Source organism: Hyperolius riggenbachi, chromosome 3 (genome assembly GCF_040937935.1).
Source record: "Hyperolius riggenbachi isolate aHypRig1 chromosome 3, aHypRig1.pri, whole genome shotgun sequence".
NCBI classification, from domain to species: Eukaryota; Metazoa; Chordata; class Amphibia; order Anura; family Hyperoliidae; genus Hyperolius; species Hyperolius riggenbachi.
In genome coordinates this window covers 110825463-110845679 of record NC_090648.1, presented here as the reverse complement: position 1 = coordinate 110845679, position 20217 = coordinate 110825463, and the positions used below count along the sequence as shown (strand labels likewise).

Sequence of the window (20217 nt, the reverse complement as noted above, 5' to 3'; positions counted from 1 at the left end):
TCCCATGACTAGGTCCCAGTGTTCAGTTTGACACCCTTCTCTTGCTGTAGAGGAACTGAGAGGAAGCAAAGAGGACCTGTCTGCAGCGGGAGCAGGGTACAGCATAAAGGTCCGCTGTATGTATGTATGTATATATATATATATATATATATATATATATATATATATATATATATATAATATATTGCAAGATTTGTTGGCCAGCTGTGCATTGTCTGTATTGCCCTTGTCTATCCATGTTAATTTTGTGTTATATATTTATTGTACATTGCCATGGGAAGTATTGGCATTATATGTCAATATTTCAATGATAATAAATGCTTAAGGCAAGCGAAAACAGCACCGGACATTTTGGCCCAGCCAGGACCACCATATGCCATAAGAGGAATTATGGCTAAAGTGGCGCTCAGACAGTAATTTGGGCGCCGTCAAAAGATGGCGCCCAAATTACTTTAAAAACAGCGTAATTCCGCAGCCAGCAATAGCTGGTAGCCAAATAACATCTTATCCCCCACGGCAGCCTGGAGCAGGGTGAGCCATTTATCTGCTTTACCCTGCACCCAAATTTCCCAGCGGCTTAATTATATGTGTGCAATTATGCTCTGGATATGATACACAGGTAGTTATTGAATAAGCAGTGTAATTTATAGATAATTATAATGAAAAAAAGATAAAAAAAAAAGTTAGGGAGGTTCCCAGCCAGTCACTTGGGCCCCTTGTAATGGTAACTCTTTCCTTGTGATTACCTGTCAACACAGAGAGCAGTGATGATACCCACGCCAGTGATCTGATTATTAAGGTCCAGGGCTGTCACAGCACGGCACAGGATGTCTCCAAACACCCAACCTCTGTCATGGAGCAGCTGATGGATCAGAAGGGGCATTCCAAGCAAAGAGAGGAGGTCAGCCAAGGCCAGGTTCACCACATAGAGGTCAGACACCAGAGTGTGCCGACAGCTGAGCAGCACTACTAGGACTAGTCCATTACACAGCACACCACATCCACAGATTATTCCATAGACTATCCCCCACCCAGGGCCACGCATGGACACCACCCCTGAAGCAGGGGACACAGTTGTAGGCATCCAAGGAAGTGAAGGGGTCATGCTGCCAGGAAGTGTGTTTCTAAGAATTGGAGACTTATCAGTTCTTAGAAGATGCTTTCAGTTTTTTCATTGTAAGGAAGTCCTGTGTGTTATGGCATAGTCTGTCCCATGTGACTGGCCCCATGCGATGTATTCTCTTGTTCAGTCTGTAGAGCTCCTGGTGGCCATGGGACTATAAAGAGACATACATACAGAGCGAGCCCCTCATTATCACAGCCTTTCGCTGTCTACTCTCCACCGTGTCTGATTATACGTTTCAATGGATCCAGGTTCATGGCTCTGCCCTTCTCACTTTCCCATCAGTGCGCTAGACCTGAAATACAAGGGGCATATAGACAGTTAATCACCTCCCTCCCACATAGAGACACAGCAGCACCTGTATGAGTCTGTTCCAGTCATGCACTCAGTATAACATATGCATAGTCATTGCTCCCACCACATACTGTATAGCCAGACAAACTGTATAGTGACAAGAGGCCAGTGATACTGCAGTACCAGGCTTGGTTCACAGCCAACACACAGATCAGTACAGTCAGTATAACACATTCACAGTCACACCTTATTATGCATGTTCTTTCTACAATCCAAATAGCCTTCACAAAGACCACTGACATTACCCAACACACAGCATAGCTCTGAGTCCAGCCACTGCAGCTACTCTGCATTATCACACACCAAATCCTTCACACACTGCAGCAGGGTGCATGGATGAATTCTGTATAACACCCCAGGCAGTCTGCAGGAGTTTGAATAGAAAGCATAATCTAGGTGCAGTCATGCCTCCCCATTTAATAGATTCAGGCTATCTACATAAAACACCTGTCCTATGTATTCTACACATGCACAGTGCTGTGTCAATGAAGCAATAATGCACAGATGTTTCCCAGCAAGTGACTTACCTGTCATACAGCTGCCTCAGGGATGTATGTCTGTGTGTATGTGGCCAGCACTAGCTCTGTGCTCCCATTACCTGTGACTTGTTGCTTGGAATGGCTGAAATAATTGGAAGGAGAGAGGAGGCTATTAGGTAAGAAATGTGCATTCTAATCTACTTATATGTACCCCCCCTGCATGCCTCCCTCCCTCCCCTCCCTCTTCTAATAAACCCTTCATGCTATTTCATGATCCCCTCTCTTGTATTCTGTTTGTGTTCATTGTGGTTATGTCCCTCCTCCTCCTGCTTTCTACTTGTACTTCTCCATTCTGTCATTCGGCTGATCACTTCTCTCACCCTTTTTCTTTACAGCTGTCTATCTTCTTCTCCTCCTGTCTGTTCCAACATCTCTATTATTCTCTTTCACTCTTATTTCATTTCCCCTCTGCCTCTGCATTCGTTTCCATTTGCTAAGCCTCCACTATTCTGTCTGTTCTCTTTTCAGGTCTTTCTGTATTCAGTGGTTGCTTTTCAGTACCTCCCCCCCCCCCAGCATTTACATCCAGATGTGCTGTTCTATGCCATAAAAAGGTGGTGAGAAATGTGTTGTCGTTGCTGTATTATAGTATGCTTGAAATAATGTAATAATGGGGACTTGTGCATGGAAGGGATAGATCTCGATTGTTAATTGAGTGGTATTCAGTGTTCTCACACCCAGAATTGAAATGTAATTAATAGGTAGACATTGCTTGGCAGCTTTTCAAGGTGTCCATACATATTAGATAGCAGGCACCTCTTGGTCATCATTGATCATCATCGTGGCAGAATTCTTTGGGCAGTTCCTTGAAATTGTAAGCTTGGCTTAGTCAAGCATACAAGTTTCTGCCTACAGCTGATGCCAGTGGAGAGGGGGGTATTTTATGCATCTGCTCCCAGATTATCTGCAGTGATTGGAACAGGGTTTCTAACTTGCCCATTTGATCTTTTCCCCCAAACGTGTGCAGCTGAGTCTGCAAGCATCACACATACAGTACATAAGCTCATTGCTGGGAACAGTCAAAAATGGGATCCCATTGTACCTTTCTTGTTGGGATTCTTTGCATTCTGGTTACAATACATAAAAGAGCCAATAAGTACATGGAGGCTTCATCCTAATGGCCAAGGTTAGTGGTCAAACCTAGGAATTTAAGTAAAGCCATAATTCATGTGTTCTCTAAAGGGCATCAGAAGCTTGTGAATTATTGTGTCCATCATGAATTAACCCTCCACGCTCTAGAATAGTTTAGCTGACAGCTGCCTCTGCATAAAAACCGAGACTGTGTAAGCATATGCGTTCAAAAGCAGGATTTCTTTCTATTAGCTAAATAGCTGCATCTACATTAATATAGAGACTGTCTTCAAGACGAAAAGTAACATCATATTAAAAAATGCAGTAAATTATTTAGGATACCCACTTTTATGTTAAATATCTCAGTTTCAGCATCAGAAACACTTCCTATAGCTATATATTGCTGTATATTGGTATCTAGCTCCGCCCTCCCCCCTACTGAGGCTTAATCTATGCTGTTTATTATGTGGAACACCCCCGCCCTCGAGTGTTCTGGGAGTCCAGATATATTTTCTACTGGCTTTAGAACTCTCAGTAAAGGAATATTCTGCAGAGATCACCTGCCAGCAGTTAAGATCTCACATCAAGATCTGCTGAGTTCTTCTCAACCTGGCTGTGTGACCATACCTGTACATTGTACCGTGCTTAGAGGGGACCACTGAATCCAGTTAAGGTATTCAAAAGGTTAGGTTGGAGCTAGTGGGGTAGCTAAGGAGCTATGGGCCCCAGTACGAGTTTTACATGCTGCCCCCTCAAGCACTCTATACATAAGAATTGATATTGAGCACCGAAAGCTGCCAAGAACAGCCACAGTGTCAGATACGTAATCGGGGAGAAGAAAAGTTTGTTACTGATCACCACTATTCAAAGCACATACAGAGGTGAGAGTTACTAAAATAACAAGAATGAAGACCTAATATAGTGGCTGATGGAGGGCCCCGGTGCGATAGCAACCTCTGCACCCCTATTGCTACGCCAGTGGGTGGAGCATCAAGCTCAGATCCAGCCACTTCATCTGCAAAACACAAACCTAGGCTTGGTGAGCAACTATGTCTGCTGCCCGGCATTCAGACGAGCACTGAAAATTGACAGGTTGAAAACTGCACTGATTTCCTATGGGCCAAACCACATTGATCCATTCCATTACTGTCAGTTGCAGCCTCTTGAGGAAACATCATGTTGCATGCATTTTTCCAGATAGTTCAGATGGTGGATTGCTTTGCCGTTCATTGAATGATGCACCTCTTCTCATGGTACACCTCTTCACAACAGACACTGAAAGTGACACTGCGAGCCATGAGCATCGTGTTAAAACGCAACACAAAGCTCATGTCTAATGTGCACCTGACAGGAAGTGCATCAAGGGGCGTGGCTTTATTATCTTACAACAAGCATACCAAGTTAATCCTTTCTATACGCTATATTTTAAAAGATGGCTGTCTTGCATAAAAAATGAGCCATGTAAACACTTCTGTTCAAATACAGGAACACAGCTGTAAGCTAAAAGATACTATAATATTTATGCCATGTGTCCACAAATAATTCCGGGTGCGGCGCCTGTCGCACTTGGCGAATAAAGTGATTCTGATTCTGATACTATAATACAGAGGTTTCACTTCCTATGCTTAGGGAGGATATCCAAAAAAGGTGATGTTCCGCTCAATGATCCAATAAGTATAATAATCTTTATTGCGGCAGTAAAACATGGCACAACGTGTCTGCTAACATGTTTCGAACACACAATGGTCCTTAGTCATAGCTGTGACTAAAGACCATTGTGTGTTCAAAACATGTTAGCAGACATGTTGTGCCGTGTTTTACTGCCGCAATAAAGATTATTATACTTGTTGGATCATTGAGCGGAACATCACCTTTTTTTGGATATCGTTCGCTTGGGGTGGAGTTGCCTCGTTCCTGCTCTAACCTTGCTAGGTGGCCGGTTGAGCGGACCTCACATCGTATGCTTAGGGAGGTTATAAATGGAGGAATTGAAAAGAGGAGAGATTCTTAAAAAACATAAAACATAAGAAAAAACACACCCATAATGCCCTTCTGCCTTGTGTGGCTTAGTAGCCATTTGCTCCACCAACCCATAACTATGAAATCTGAGTTTTCACGCCTAAATCGGCTGACTGAAATCTCATGTTATGGTCATTATTTGACCAATACCTACATTTCAGGATTGACGCATACAGGTGGACACACAAATACCATAGATAGAAATCAGTGGAAAGGAAAGGGTTACCCTAGCACAGACTTTGGCTCTAATCAATTTACAATCTATATTTGTATTCCCAGCCTACGTATTTCATGTGGGACCTCCCATCAATAATGTCATTCTTGGAGTGGCTTGAGAGAGGATTTTCATCCAGTGAAGCATTTGCTTTCTGGGGAATAAGCTTTACCTTACAATTTTTGCTCTTATGTACTGCTTTCTGTAATGAGGTATGCTCCACAATCAGAAACACATAGCAACTGGTCAGAAATACCTTCTTATTCATTTCTAATTATGTAATTACAATGATAAAAGATACTATCTGATTAGAGATCAGCTGCTGTGTGTGTCATAGTGCTTTATTGATCATTGCACCTAAAGCACATTGTGTATATATGTTCCTTCTTATTGATTTGAAATCATAGGTTGCAGGATACAAAGAGAGTTGACAGACTTCAGTTAAAAAGGAACTGTAGTGAAAATAACATAATGAATAAAATTGCTTATTATTTTTTTTTCCTTTACAAAATCCCTTTATAGATGATTTAGTCAGTGTTAACCAATTCTAAAATCTTTGCTTTCTTTTATTTATATTCTGAAATGTATCACTGGTGGTGACATCTTCAGTACTGGTAGGTGATCTGTACTGAATGTTCATTACTAAGAGTTCTATGCACAGAGGGAGATATTGCTTGCTTGGCAGTTGGAAAAAGCCGTTATTTCCCACATAGACAGCAAACGGTCCATGGTCATGACATCACACTGTAGGAGGGGTTTCACCACAATGTCAGCTAAACAGAACCCCTGATTATCTATTGAAGAAAAGGTAAGGATTTCTTCTGGGTAAAGGGGGTATCAGCTACTGATTGGAATGAAGGTCAATGCTTCATTAACGTTCCTCTTTAAATACAGTAATCTAAGATTGGGTCATCTCATGCAGAATTCAAGAGATAGTGGGGCAGATTTATGAATACTGGTCATAGCAGATGCCCGGATTAAGGATTCTGATTGGACACTATAAACAAATGAGCACTTTTGTACCCAAAATCTGCTCCCACAGTGTACAATCAAACCTCATACCACATAGAAGTGGTAAAATTAGCAACCAAAATTAGATGTGTGTATCCACTACAGGATGTTGTTTTAAACTGAATAAATTAGTTTTCAGAGCTATAATTTGTGTAGCGAAAAGAAGGGACCCAGCACCGTCTTCAATAGTATTAAAGCTGTTTTATTAAGGCATCAATGACAACGCAAGAAACAGGTCAAGCCATGATGACGTTTCAAGTGGAGCCTCTTTTCTTTATCAAGCCAACATGTCCCTGATGCCCCTGAATGGGCATGTTGGCTTGATAAAGAGAAGAGGCTCCTCTGGAAACGTTGTCTTGCTTGCCCTGTTTGCTGCATTGTAATTGATGCCTTAATAAAAGAGCTTTAATACTTCTGAAGACAGTGCTGGGTCCCTTCTTTCTGCACCTCCACTGCTGTTCCTGGAGGCAGAGAGACAACGACCGCAGCACGTTGCACTTGGATGGTTGGGTGCTGCCTACTATTGTTTCTTGCTATGGTTTGTGTTTTCAGCAGTTATTCTCCCTTGGAATGACAAAGAACAGTGGCAGTAATCTGCAGGAACAGGTATAGGGAGAGAGTAATGTAGTGGAATAGCTAGGGAGGCAGTAATCTGCAGGAGCAGGCAAAGGAAGAGCGTAATTTACTGAAATGGGGATATGGAGACAGTAATCTGCTGGAACAAGGACATGGAGGCAGTAATCTACCGTAATAGCCAAATGCAGCAAAATGAAGTGTACGCTTTAAATGAGTCCCATAATATTTCCATATTTGACAAGACTTTGTTTGCACAAACCTATAGTTCTCACTTCCCAATTCTTCTGCGTTGGTTGAACTTCCATTCAAAAGAATTAAACTTCCACAGTTTTGTACGGAGTGGGTGTACGACCCCAGTGTAGCAGTAGCATTAATGTGCTATTATCTCATACTAATCCAGAAAGATAAATGGTGTCAGCAAGTATAAGCCTCGCACTGAATGGTTCCTGACCGAGACAGCTAGTCAGGGCCATCTCTGGCAAGAATATAGGGTGTGTAGAACCTTCTCAGTGCATTGCCAAGAGATCAGGAGTGCCGAATCATCTTGATGAGTGCATTGTTCCCCTCCTTACCCCTCCAACAGCCCTGTCGTGTGCCACACTGCTGTCCCTTTTACCCCTCCATAGCAACAGAAAACGCTGCAAGGCTGTAGCTTCACAACGTAACTGTACAGCACTAAGCCCCAAACTGAAGCAGTGAATTATTAGAAACACTGGTCTATCTTGTACAATGTGTTATGTGTGTAAAATGACAGGAATAGTCTCTTGTATACAATGAAAGTGATTCCAAAGAGCTAACCTAAGGCCATCCATTAAGCATTAGATTATTCATATATATGTCAGGTTGTATAGTATTTTTATATTCTTCCGCTCTGGAATGCAAACATTGTTAAAGACTTCTAGCCTTGAGGCCAGGGGCATTATTACACTGTGACAAGAGCAAAGAATCTAATACAGTAACCATTGAGGAATACGGGGGAAGAATAGTGTGTGCATGTATGTATGTATGTATATATATATATATATATATATATATATATATATATATATATATATATATATATATATATACAGTGGGATGCGCAACTTTGGGCAACCTTGTTAATTTTCATGATTTTCCTGTATAAAACGTTGGTTGTTACGATAAAAATGTTAAATTTATCATATAGGAGACACACACAGTGATATTTGAGAAGTGAAATTAAGTTTATTGGATTTACAGAAAGTGTGCAATAATTGTTTTAATAAAATTAGGCAGGTGCATACATTTTGTAATTTTATTGATTCCAAAACCTTTAGAACTAATTATTGGAACTCAAATTGGCTTGGTAAGCTCAGTGACCCCTGACCTACATACACAGGTGAACCCAATTATGAGAAAGAGTAGCAAGTTTCCCTCCTCTTTTAAGTCTCACTGAAGAGTATCAACATGGGGGGCTCAAAACAACTCTTAAATGACCTGAAGATAAAGATTATTCACCAACATGGTTTAGGGGAAGGATACAGAAAGCTGTCTCAGAGATTTCAGCTGTCTGTTTCCACAGTTAGGAACATACTGAGGAAATGGAAGACCACAGGCTCAGTTCAAGTTAAGGCTTGAAGTGGCAGACCAAGAAAAATCTTGGATAAACAGAAGCGACGAATGGTGAGAACAGTCAGTCAACCCACAGACCAGCACCAAAGACCTACATCATCATCTTGCTGCAGATGGAGTCACTGTGTATTGTTTAACCATTCGAGGGCACTTTACACAAGGAGATGCTGTTTGCGAGAGGGATGCAGAGGAAGCCCTTTCTCCGTCCACAGCACAAACAGAGCTGCTTGAGATATGCTAAAACACATTTGAACAAGCCAGCCTAATTTTGGAATAAGGTGCTGTGGACTGATGAAATTTAAAATTTAGTCATTTGGGCATAACAAGGGGCGTTATGCATGGAGGAAAAACAACACAGCATTCCAAGAAAATCACCTGCTACCTACAGGAAAATATGGTGATGGTTCCATCATGCTGTGGGGTTGTGTGGCCAATGCAGGGACTGGGAATCTTGTCAAAGTTGAGGGACGCATGGATTCCACTCAGTATCTGCAGATTCTGGAGACCAATGTCCAGGAATCGGTGACAACGCTGAAGCTGCCCCAGGGCTGGATCTTTCAACAAGACAACGACCCTAAACACTGCTCAAAATCCACTAAGGCATTCATGCAAAGGAACAAGTACAACATTCTGGACTGGCCATCTCAGTCTCCAGACCCGAATATAATTGAAAATCTGTGGTGTGAGTTAAAGAGAACTGTCCATGCTTGGCAGCTATCAAACCTGAATGAACTAGAGATGTTTTGTAAAGAGTAATGGTCCAAAATACCTGCAACCAGAATCCAGACTCTCATTGGAACCTACAGTAGGCTTTAGAGGCTGAAATTTCTGCAAAAGAAGGATCTACTAAATATTGATTTCATTTCTTTTGTGTGGTGCCCAAATGTATGCATCTGCCTGATTTTGTTCAAACAATTATTGCGTACTTTCTGTAAATCCAATAAACTTCATTTCACTTCTCAAACATCACTGTGTGTGTCTCCTATATGATATATTTAACTGACATTTATTATAGTAAAAACCAATGATTTATACAGGAAAATCATGAAAATTATTAAGGTTGCCCAAACGTACGCACCCCACTGTGTGTATGTATATATATATATATATATATATATATATATATATATATATATATATATATATATATATATTGCATTGCATAAATATGAGCCTTGTGGGTCTATTTCAAAGGGACCCTGAGCAATCAGTAACCATGAAATTGGTACTCACTTGGGGCTTCCTCCAGCCCACCGTAGGCCGAGAGGTCCCCTGGCGCCCTCCTGGCTCCTCTCCTGGTCCCTCTGGTGGCTTTGTTACCGGCGACTTTCGGGCTGAAGGTCAGCAGTACACTTCCTAGATGGGTACACTACACGTCATCACGCCGGTGGCTACGTCCAGGAAGTGTACTGCCGACCTTCAAATGTAAGAGATCTGTCGGTATCAGGCTTATTGAGCGCATGCAGCTTCTGGACAAATTGGGCGCCGACTTTATTGAAAATATTGGCAAGCCAGCCTCAAAGGGTAAATTCTATTATCGTTTCTTTCAGGATTTTTTCTCTGTTATTAAAATGGCAAAGCCATTGACAGAGAGTATTTATCATTTTTTTTTTTACCCATTTTTTGTCCAGGGGGACAGTTAGGTGACAGATAGGGGGTGTGTGTGGAGGGTTGGTTAAGGTTGGTACCACCAAGAGAGGTCTTAGGGTTAGGCCAGTCTTTGGGGTAGGCACCACCGGCCTTTGGGGTAGGCACCACTGGGAGGGGGGGGGTGCGGGAGGCATGGGGGTTAGGGCCGGCTCACACTGGCACATTTTGGTAAACGGATCCATGAAAAAGGATTCAGTTGGTATCCATTTTACAATGAAAGGTGCTGAATAGCTGCTTGAGATAATGCCAGTGCTATATGTGTTGATGTTAATAAAGAGCTAGTATTTATATAGCACTGACATCTATTTAGTCATGTCACAAGTACGGAACATACATTTCTGCATTCCAGACATTCCTGACATTCCCATCACCAAAATAAATTTTGCTGGCTAGAACAGTCCGGTTTGTAGTCAGTGTGTTGTACATATCCGATTCTCATTGCCCCCAATGCAGCACTTCAGCCTCTGTTTCCGCTCCACTGAGCTGCGCTGTCTGGAAAAATTGCTGCAGCACCAAACTTGCGGTCCATTTAGTGGAGCGTGTGGAACGGATCTGTTCAAACGGACCAATGTGAACGGATCCATAGGTTGACATTGGATCCGTTTGTCTCAGTTAGCTTCCCTTTCGTTACGATCCGCTAAAGGAGTATTTTTTAGTACCAGTGTGAACAGGGCCTTAGGGTTAGGCATCAGTAGAGGAGGGCTCTGTGTGAGAGTAGGGTTAGGCTTAGCTATAGTAAAATATTGGTAACAATAAACACTTTATAGTAGAGTTGGAGTATCTATAAATTTACCGATATTCTTATATTGGCAGTTGGCACCGTTCCTGTGCCCAATTTTCCTTGGCGCCCGAAAATTCACGTACGCAATCTGTGGATAAATATTGCTTCTAAAAAAGGTAGAATAGATAAGGTTGCCCAAGCCTCTGTCTGCGCAGTAATATTTTTCCACCAGATAAATTTTCAAAACAATCAGATGAGCATTACGTCTCTTTATATGCTCCAGAGCTATAGATCTCTTTGTCTTGTCATTTAGATCTTCAGTGTTCCAAATAGAATACAGATCATTTCTCAGTCAGTTAAACATACAACAGTAAGCAATATAATGCAAGCTACTAGCTAGTGAACCTAAAGCCTCATCTACACGGTGCAATTTTCCGTCAGATCGGATCTATTAGACAGATCTATTAGATTATTTCCAACCGATCTAATCGGACTGCGCTTAGATTTTACAATAGATTTTAAATACTTTTCAAAGCAAAATCTATCACAAAATTGATCTGAAACAATTTGGATGTCTTCACACGATGCAATTTCTTATTAGGTCTATCTAATAGATCCGTCTATCTGATGGAAAATTGTGCCGTGTAGATGAGGCTTAAGACATACTGTACTTCAAACTGCTTCTGAATTTTCTGTCATGGGCTTCAATAGTAACAACTTAGGTCTTAAGGTGCCCATAAATAAGGCGACTTTGGCGGCCAATTGACCAACCAACCAATTCGATTATTTCCAAATTGGTTGAAAATCGGTGCCGCCAAGTGCAGGCCTGATCGACGATATGACCAATTTCGGGTCACAATTGGTTGCATTAGTCGATCGCGTCTGGTACAAGATGTCGGGCTGAAGTTGGTTGCTCGGGTATGCGGCAGTATGGCGGCTAATTTCGGAACGAGCGACGAAACGACGAAACCCCCGTTGCTGCTGCCGTAATGTATGAATGTGCCCCCCCATTGTTGCATTATACATTACCTGTCCTGTAGCAGCCTCCGCGCGGTGTCGGTAACCTCTAGACGGCCTTCGTACACGTTACTCGCGCATAGTGTCTTACGTCAGCTCATAGCGTCTTACGTCAGACGCTATGCACCAGTGGCGTGTACGGAGAGCCGCCCAGAACACTCACATAAGCTAAAATTGCACTAGCGTTTTTAATGCGATTTTTTAAATCGCCAGCGCTTAGAAAAAAGCAAAATTGCTTATAATGTGAACAAGCACTAACAAAGAAATGTTTTTGTTTGAAGGTTATTATGCTGTTGTGTATCTTTTAGAGCAGAGAGGATGTTATGATTTCAAGTTCAAGATCAGGTTTGCGCTAAGCTTAGATGTTGCAACATGACATGTATCAGTTTTGTCACGGGATCTCCAATGATAGAGACAATTCTTAACATTTTCAAAACTAACTGTATCCGAGCTTTCTAATTCCATGGAATTCCAATTTCTGCATCGGAAATCGGCGTTCCGGCTTGGAATGCCAAATTCGAAATGCTGAGTGAAATTCCGCAGGATTCCGACAGGATTTCTGGCATTACATTATAGTTTATCAAGGGGAGCTCCAGATGCCCACCCCATCCCCAGGTGAAATGGGTATACCACTTACCCATTTCCCCAAAGAGTTAAAATAATAGTATTAATGATTAATCAAGAATATTAAAAACATTTTTTGCTGTTACGTTTTTATTTTAACTCTTTGTGGAAATGGTAAGGGGTATTGCAGTACCCCTATACCCATGTCACCTGGAGAGATGGCGATTATCTATGGCTCCCCCAGCTGCAGGGGGACAGGCAATGGTTTTTAAAGGGAACCTTAACTCTAAAAAAAAATTGAGTTTCACTTACCTGGGGCATCTACCAACCCCCTGCAGCCATCCTGTGCCCTCCCGTCCCCCGCTGCCAGCTAGTTTCGGTTTTGTCGACTCGCACACATTCTTGCTGGTGCAGGAAGCTATTGCGGACATTAACACCTACATTTTTACATACATTTTTACGCATTGTACCTGCAACGTGTAAAAATGTATGTGTTGATGTCCGTGAGGGCACAGAATGGCTGCAGGAGCTGGTAGTTGCCCCAGGTAGGTGAAACTTTTTTTTTTTTTTTTTTTTTTTTTTGAGTTAAGGTTCCATTTAAAGGGGGACGTAAATTCTACATCCTAAAACCTACAGCAGCACTAAGTAGGACGTACGATCTGTTTAAGTATCAACAGGATTACTTAAACTGCAGTATAGGAAAGCAACCACAAGATGTCACTGTGTATATAAAGTGCTGCAATGATCTCTATGGTATTGTGATTTCCTGTATTCACTCTGTGTTCCCTTCAAGCAACCTGCATTACCTGATGGTGGTGTATGATTTATCTCTGCACGTTTTCTTCAGTAAAGAACTTGTTATACCGGGTGCCTATCTGCGCTTACAGAACACTCTACTCCAACAGAATCTATACCCTAGAACAGTGTTTCTCAACACGTGGTTCGCGGACCCCAGGGGGTACGTGAGACCCCAGCCGGGGGTACGCAGCCAGGAGGGGGACTCAGTGCAAAACGGGGGAGCATGCTCACACATAGCGGCGGGGAGGGGGTCCACTCCCCCCTCCCTCACCTGGGCTCCCCCGTCAGCGCTTTCCCCCTCCGACACATTAACACCGGCGGCATGGTAAAAGGAACGTGGACTTACTTCCGCGTTCCACGCCGGAGATTCTTCTCTGTTAGCGATGACGCTGCTTCCTGTTTATCAGGAAGTTGCGTCAGGCTCAAAGAAGATCGGACCTCCAGCGTGGAACGCAGAAGTTTGCGTTCCTTTCACCATGCCGCTGTAATGTGTCGGAGGGGGGAAAGCGCTGGTGAGGGAGCCCAGGTGAGGGTGGGAGGGAGTGGACCCCCTCCCCGCCGCTATGTGTGGGCATCGCTCCCCTCATGCGCTGCGTCCCCCTCCTGGCTATACTTGGGGCACCCATGCCTGGCTATACTGGGGGGCACCCTCACCTAGCTGTACTTGGGGGCACCTATACATATCTATACTGGAGGCACCCATGCCTGGCTATACTAGGGGCACCCATACCTAGCTGAACTGGGGGCACCTATACCTAGCTATACTTGGGCCACCTATACTTAGCTATACTGAAGGCACCTATACCTGGGGGAACCTATACCTAGCTATACTGGGGCCACCTATACCTTGCTATACTGAGGGCACCTATTCCTAGCTATACTGGGGCCACCTATCCTGGGGGGCACTTATACCTAGCTATACTGGGGCCACCTATACCTAGCTATACTGAGGGCACCTATACTGGGGGGCACCCATACCTAGCTATACTGGGGCCACCTATACCTAGCTATACTGAGGGCACCTATACTGGGGGGCACCCATACCTAGCTATACTGGGGGCACCTATACCTAGCTATACTGAAGGCACCTATACCTGGGGGAACCTATACCTAGCTATACTGGGGCCACCTATACCTTGCTATACTGAGGGCACCTATTCCTAGCTATACTGGGGCCACCTATCCTGGGGGGCACTTATACCTTGCTATACTGGGGCCACCTATACCTAGCTATACTGAGGGCACCTATACTGGGGGGCACCCATACCTAGCTATACTGGGGCCACCTATACCTAGCTATACTGATGGGCACCTATACTGGGGGGCACCCATACCTAGCTATACTGGGGGCACCTATACCTAGCTATACTGAAGGCACCTATACCTGGGGGAACTTATACCTAGCTATACTGGGGCCACCTATACCTTGCTATACTGAGGGCACCTATTCCTAGCTATACTGGAGCCACCTATCCTGGGTAGCACTTATACCTAGCTATACTGGGGCCACCTATACCTAGCTATACTGAGGGCACCTATACTGGGGGGCACTTATACCTAGCTATACTGGGGCCACCTATACCTAGCTATACTGAGGGCACCTATACTGGGGGGCACCCATACCTAGCTATACTGGGGGCACCTATACCTAGCTATACTTGGGCCACCTATACTTAGCTATACTGAAGGCACCTATACCTGGGGGAACCTATACCTAGCTATACTGGGGCTACCTATACCTTGCTATACTGAGGGCACCTATACCTTGCTATACTGAGGGCACCTATTCCTAGCTATACTGGGGCCACCTATCCTGGGGGGCACTTATACCTAGCTATACTGGGGCCACCTATACCTAGCTATACTGAGGGCACCTATACTGGGGGGCACCCATACCTAGCTATACTGGGGGCACCTATACCTTGCTATACTGAGGGCACCTATTCCTAGCTATACTGGGGCCACCTATCCTGGGGGGCACTTATACCTAGCTATACTGGGGCCACCTATACCTAGCTATACTGAGGGCACCTATACTGGGGGGCACCCATACCTAGCTATACTGGGGGCACCTATACCTAGCTATACTGGAGGCACACATGCCTGGCTATACTGGAGGCACCCATACCTAGCAATACTGGGGGCACCCATGGCTGGCTATACTGGGGGCACCCATACCTAGATGTACTGGGGCACCCATGCCTGGCTATACTGGGGGCACCCATGCCTAGCTATATTGGGGCCACCTATACCTAGCTATACTGAGGGCACCTATACTGGAGCAGGCACCTATACCTCGCTATCTATACTGGGGGCACCAATACCTGGGGGGTGTATACGCACGCGCACACACGCACACACACGTGCGCGCGGCACTTGGTAGGGGGTACTTGGCTCAAACTGAATTGCGATAGGGGGTACTTGGCTCGAAAAAGTTGAGAAACACTGCCCTAGAACATTAGGCAGTCAATATGTATGCAGAAATATCTCATTTTGCCCAAATTTTCTTTTGAAGTATTCAAAATCAATTGTCTCAAAAACTACAGTATCTTTTTGGAATTTTTTTGTACTTGTTCCCACAATTCTCCTGAAGATACCTAGCAAATTTGGTGAAGATTGCATTTAAGGGAGCTTTGCAATTAACCGCTAAAACTGGCGATATTTACTCTAATACTCCTCTGCTAAATGTCATTTTACTGACTTTTTTCTTTGAAGTATTCAAAATCAGTTTTCTCAAAAAGTACGGGTTTCTTTCATGATTTTTTTTCCCGCTTGTTCCCATTAGTCTCCTGAAGACACCTGGCACATTTGGTGAAGATTGCCTTCATGGAGGCTTTACTAATAACCGCAGAAGTCGGCGGTATTGACTGTAATGTAATGGCGAAAATTCCGTCAGAATCAGAATTTGGCATTTCTGACCATCCCTATCCATAATGCCTCTGTGCATTTGCTTTCTGCCCAGTCTGGTAAGCTTACCAGCATAATGCCTAGTACACACCATACAATTTTCTGTGAGATTTTTCTGTTAGATTTTCTGTAATTAGATTATTTTCTGTAAAGTACTGGTAGAGACTGGTCATTATCTCTGGTGCATTGTCTTCTGGTTATCTCCTGCTGAGTAGAACAACGCTTAATTGCTAGGCAGATACATGGTTAGATATATAATTTCCAACATGTTGGAAATTATCTATCTGGCCACCAGGTAAATCTAACAGAAAATCTTACAGAAAATTGTATGGTGTGTACTATGCATTATACTGGTTCTCCAGTTCTTCTTGTGGCAGTGGCATAGCAACAGGGGATGCAAAGATTGAGATCGCACTGCGGGGTCATTGGGCCAGAGGGTCCCTCCCTCAACCACAGTATTAGCTCTCTATTGGTCCTGTGGTGATAATAATCACTTCTAGAGATGCTTTGAATAGTAGTAATCATTAAAGAGGAACTTCAGCCTAAACAAACATACTGTCATTAAGTTACATTAGTTATGTTAATTAAAATAGATAGGTAATATAATCTCTTAGGGCTCGTTCACACTACAAGAGCTTTTTTTAAGCACTTGTGATTTTAAAAGCTCTTGCTAATGTTATCCTATGTGAGTGTTTACACTTGAGTGATTTGATTTTGTAAAAATCTCCCATAAGATTGCATTAGCAAGAGCTATTAAAATCTCTGGTGTTTAACTCCTTTTGGACCGGGCGGGTGGCACTGCGGTTCTGACCAGACGTAAACTCTACGTCCCATTCACCGCGTGCCCCCGCCCGTTCCCGCTTCTCTCGCCGCTTTCTACCAGCCGCAATGTGCTGCCCTGCCGCCCTATGACGGCAGAGCACTGTGAGCCGGGCAGGAGCCGTTTTCATTGGCTTCTGGCCCTGTCATTACAGTAAGCAAATCCCATTGGCTTACATTTAGTGACAGGGTCAGGAGCCAATGAAAGCGGCTCCTGACTAGCGCACAGCGCTCTGCCGTCATAGAGACGTCAGAGAGAGCAGCCTGCGGTGGGGACAGAGTGGCGCGACCGGCGGAAGCGACGGATTATTGCGGTATGCGCGTTTTAGCATACCAGCAGCCTCTGTTCCTTAAGGGGGCAGAGGCTGCTGGTACCGAAGTGGTTAAAAAGCTCTCGTAGTGTGAATCAGCCCTTACCCACCCTGTTTTAAAAGAACAGGCAAATGTTTGTGATTTCATGGGGGCAGCCATCTTTTTGGTTGAAAGGATGTGACAGGGAGCATGAGACACAGTTCCAACTGTCCTGTGCCCTGATCACCCCTCCCAGCTGCTAGGCAACGAGAACAACAACATCAGAAATCCCATCATGCTTTGCACAGAATCGGGGGAAAAATGCCTGGGCAGATTTCTGTGATGGGGCGGAGCTGAGCTTCTGTGCGGCTAAAAATGAGGCTTGAGTAGAAAAACAAAGTTCAGATGTTGTGAAACTGTTACAGAAACACCAAGCCTTTTCAGTGCTGCTGAGTAGATTTTTTAGTCTGGAGGTTCACTGTTCCCCATCCCCTTCTTGCACCTCTGACACTGTGATTGTCCTTGGCAGGTTTTGTACAGAATGCTTGGGGGTCCCCATGTAAAACTTGCACTGGGGTCCATAGCTTCTTAGCTACGCCACTGTCTTGTGGGGGGGGGAAGCAATTATATTCCCCCAAGGTAAAAATTGGTAGGGAGTCCATTCCCACCCCGCAACTTCCAAAAGAAATAGTAATATTGTGTGTAAATGTTTACACATTGACATTTTACGAGAAAATACAGTGGCTTGCAAAAAGTATTCGGCCCCCTTGAAGTTTTCCACATTTTGTCACATTACTGCCACAGACATGAATTAATTTTATTGGAATTCCATGTCAAAGACCAACACAAAGTTGTGTACACGTGAGAAGTGGAACAAAAATCATACATGATTCAAAACATTTTTTACAAATCAATAACTGCAAAGTGTGGTGTGCGTAATTATTCAGCCCCCTTTGGTCTGAGTGCAGTCAGTTGCCCATAGACATTGCCTGATGAGTGCTAATGACTAAATAGAGTGCACCTGTGTGTAATCTAATGTCAATACAAATACAGCTGCTCTGTGACGGCCTCAGAGGTTGTCTAAAAGAATATTGGGAGCAACAACACCATGAAGTCCAAAGAACACACCAGACAGGTCAGGGATAAAGTTATTGAGAAATTTAAAGCAGGCTTAGGCTGCAAAAAGATTTCTAAAGCCTTGAACATCCCACGGAGCACTGTTCAAGCGACCATTCAGAAATACAATACAATGGTATATATCGGCGCAACCATTCAAGCATAAAAAATTGCGTGAACTGAGAAGCAGCCAAAGTCCAACACTTCAGTATAGCGTCTTCAGCAAATGTCTATGTAAACCTTCAGCACTAATCAGACAAATCCACCACCACAAACACCATAAAACTAGATGCGCTTACCAGATTGCTACAGACCTTAATTACAGGGTCTATAACATAGCACGATAAGGTCAGCTGCCGGTATCTTCCCAGCTGGCCTCCTCTCCCAATACAGGTGACCACAATAATTCATACGCTCTCACTTGTGGCAATTCCCCGAATCAGGCATGCAAAACAATGCACTTCAATAACAAAAACAAAGACAAAAGACCGAGAGCCCAAATTGTGCAATATCTTCAAACAGTTGGATTATTAATTGATTAAGGTTATACTCACAAACATAGGTTGCCCCTAGGCAACTACTCCATATGCCAGTGGGGAGAATTAGTACCTGACCCCACTCAGGTATAAGATGTCGCTCTCTGTAGATAGAAACCAGGAAAAAATCCTTGCCACCATAGGTGGATCACTTGTTATTAGGATGCGGACCAGAGGCGCCAAAAGAGTAAAAATGTAACAGAATTTAAAAATAGGGGGAGATTGTTAGTCACAACTCACCGCCCATAAAACCAAAAACCAACATAAAACTCAATGTTCAGATGAACAAAAGCAATTTATTAGTACTTGGGAGTACTAATAAATTGCTTTTGTTCATCTGAACAATCTCCCCCCATTTTTAAATTCTGTTACATTCTTACTCTTTTGGCGCCTCTGGTCCGCATCCAAATGCAAAACAATAATACACTCATCTAAGCATATCAATCTTATGTTTAATAGCAATTCAATTAAAAATAACCATAAAAAGATAACTCACATCTGGGTCCTTGTAACAGGGACCCACAGCAGATTACAGCGTTGTAATAATACAGGACACCGTCCAGCCAAATGCCCGCCTCACCCGACCGGTTTCACAATTATAGTTTCATCAGGGGCTAAGAGACTAAATGGCTGATACCATTCAGAAATGGAAGGAGTATGGCACAGAAATGTAGTCAAGAGGCCCATGGTGACTCTGGACAAGCTGCAGAGATCTACAGCTCAGGTGGGAGACTCTGTGCATAGGACAACTATTAGTTGTGCACTGCACAAAGTTGGCCTTTATGGAAAAGTGGCAAGAAGAAAGCCATTGTTAACAGAAAAGCATAAGAAGTCTCGTTTGCAGTTTGCTACAAGCCAAGTGGGGGACACAGCAAACATGTAGAAGAAGGTGTTCTGGTCAGATGAGACCAAAATGGAACTTTTTGTCCAAAATGCAAAGCGCTATGTGTGGCGGAAAACTAACACTGCGCATCACTCTGAACACACCATCCCCACTGTCAAATATGGTGGTGGCAGCATCATGCTCTGGGGGTGCTTCTCTTCAGCATGGACAGGGAAGCTGGTCAGAGTTGATGGGAAGATGGATGGAGCCAAATACAGGGCAATCTTGGAAGAAAACCTCTTGGAGTCTGCAAAAGACTTGAGACTGGGGCAGAGGTTCACCTTCCAGCAGGACAACGACCCTAAACATAAAGCCAGGGCAACAATGGAATGGTTTAAAACAAAACATATCCATGTGTTAGAATGGCCCAGTCAAAGTCCAGATCTAAATCCAATCGAGAATCTGTGGCAAGATC

The 20217-nt window shown here is 43.6% G+C and overlaps 1 protein-coding gene and 1 long non-coding RNA gene across 6 annotated transcripts in view; one reads left to right on the top strand and one right to left on the bottom strand.

Moving 5' to 3' along the window:
- The window catches only part of LOC137562941 (melanin-concentrating hormone receptor 1-like), a 44609-nt gene extending 42540 nt beyond the window's left edge, over positions 1–2069 (bottom strand). Inside the window, exons 1-2 of the mRNA XM_068274775.1 lie at positions 2005–2069; positions 747–1418 (exon numbers count right to left, since the gene is read on the bottom strand). Coding sequence (XP_068130876.1) covers positions 747–1105 — 359 coding nt within the window. The 5' untranslated portion in view covers positions 1106–1418; positions 2005–2069. The remainder of the gene's footprint in view (positions 1–746; positions 1419–2004) is intronic.
- The window catches only part of LOC137562945 (uncharacterized), a 197026-nt gene that overhangs the window by 74319 nt on the left and 102490 nt on the right, over positions 1–20217 (top strand). Inside the window, exons 4-5 of one of the 5 annotated variants that reach the window (XR_011030221.1) lie at positions 759–901; positions 2485–2570. The exons of 2 other annotated variants lie outside the window; for them this stretch is intronic. This is a non-coding gene — a long non-coding RNA (uncharacterized lncRNA). The remainder of the gene's footprint in view (positions 1–758; positions 902–2484; positions 2571–20217) is intronic. 2 more of the 5 variants (XR_011030220.1, XR_011030222.1) reach the window with 2 other exon arrangements.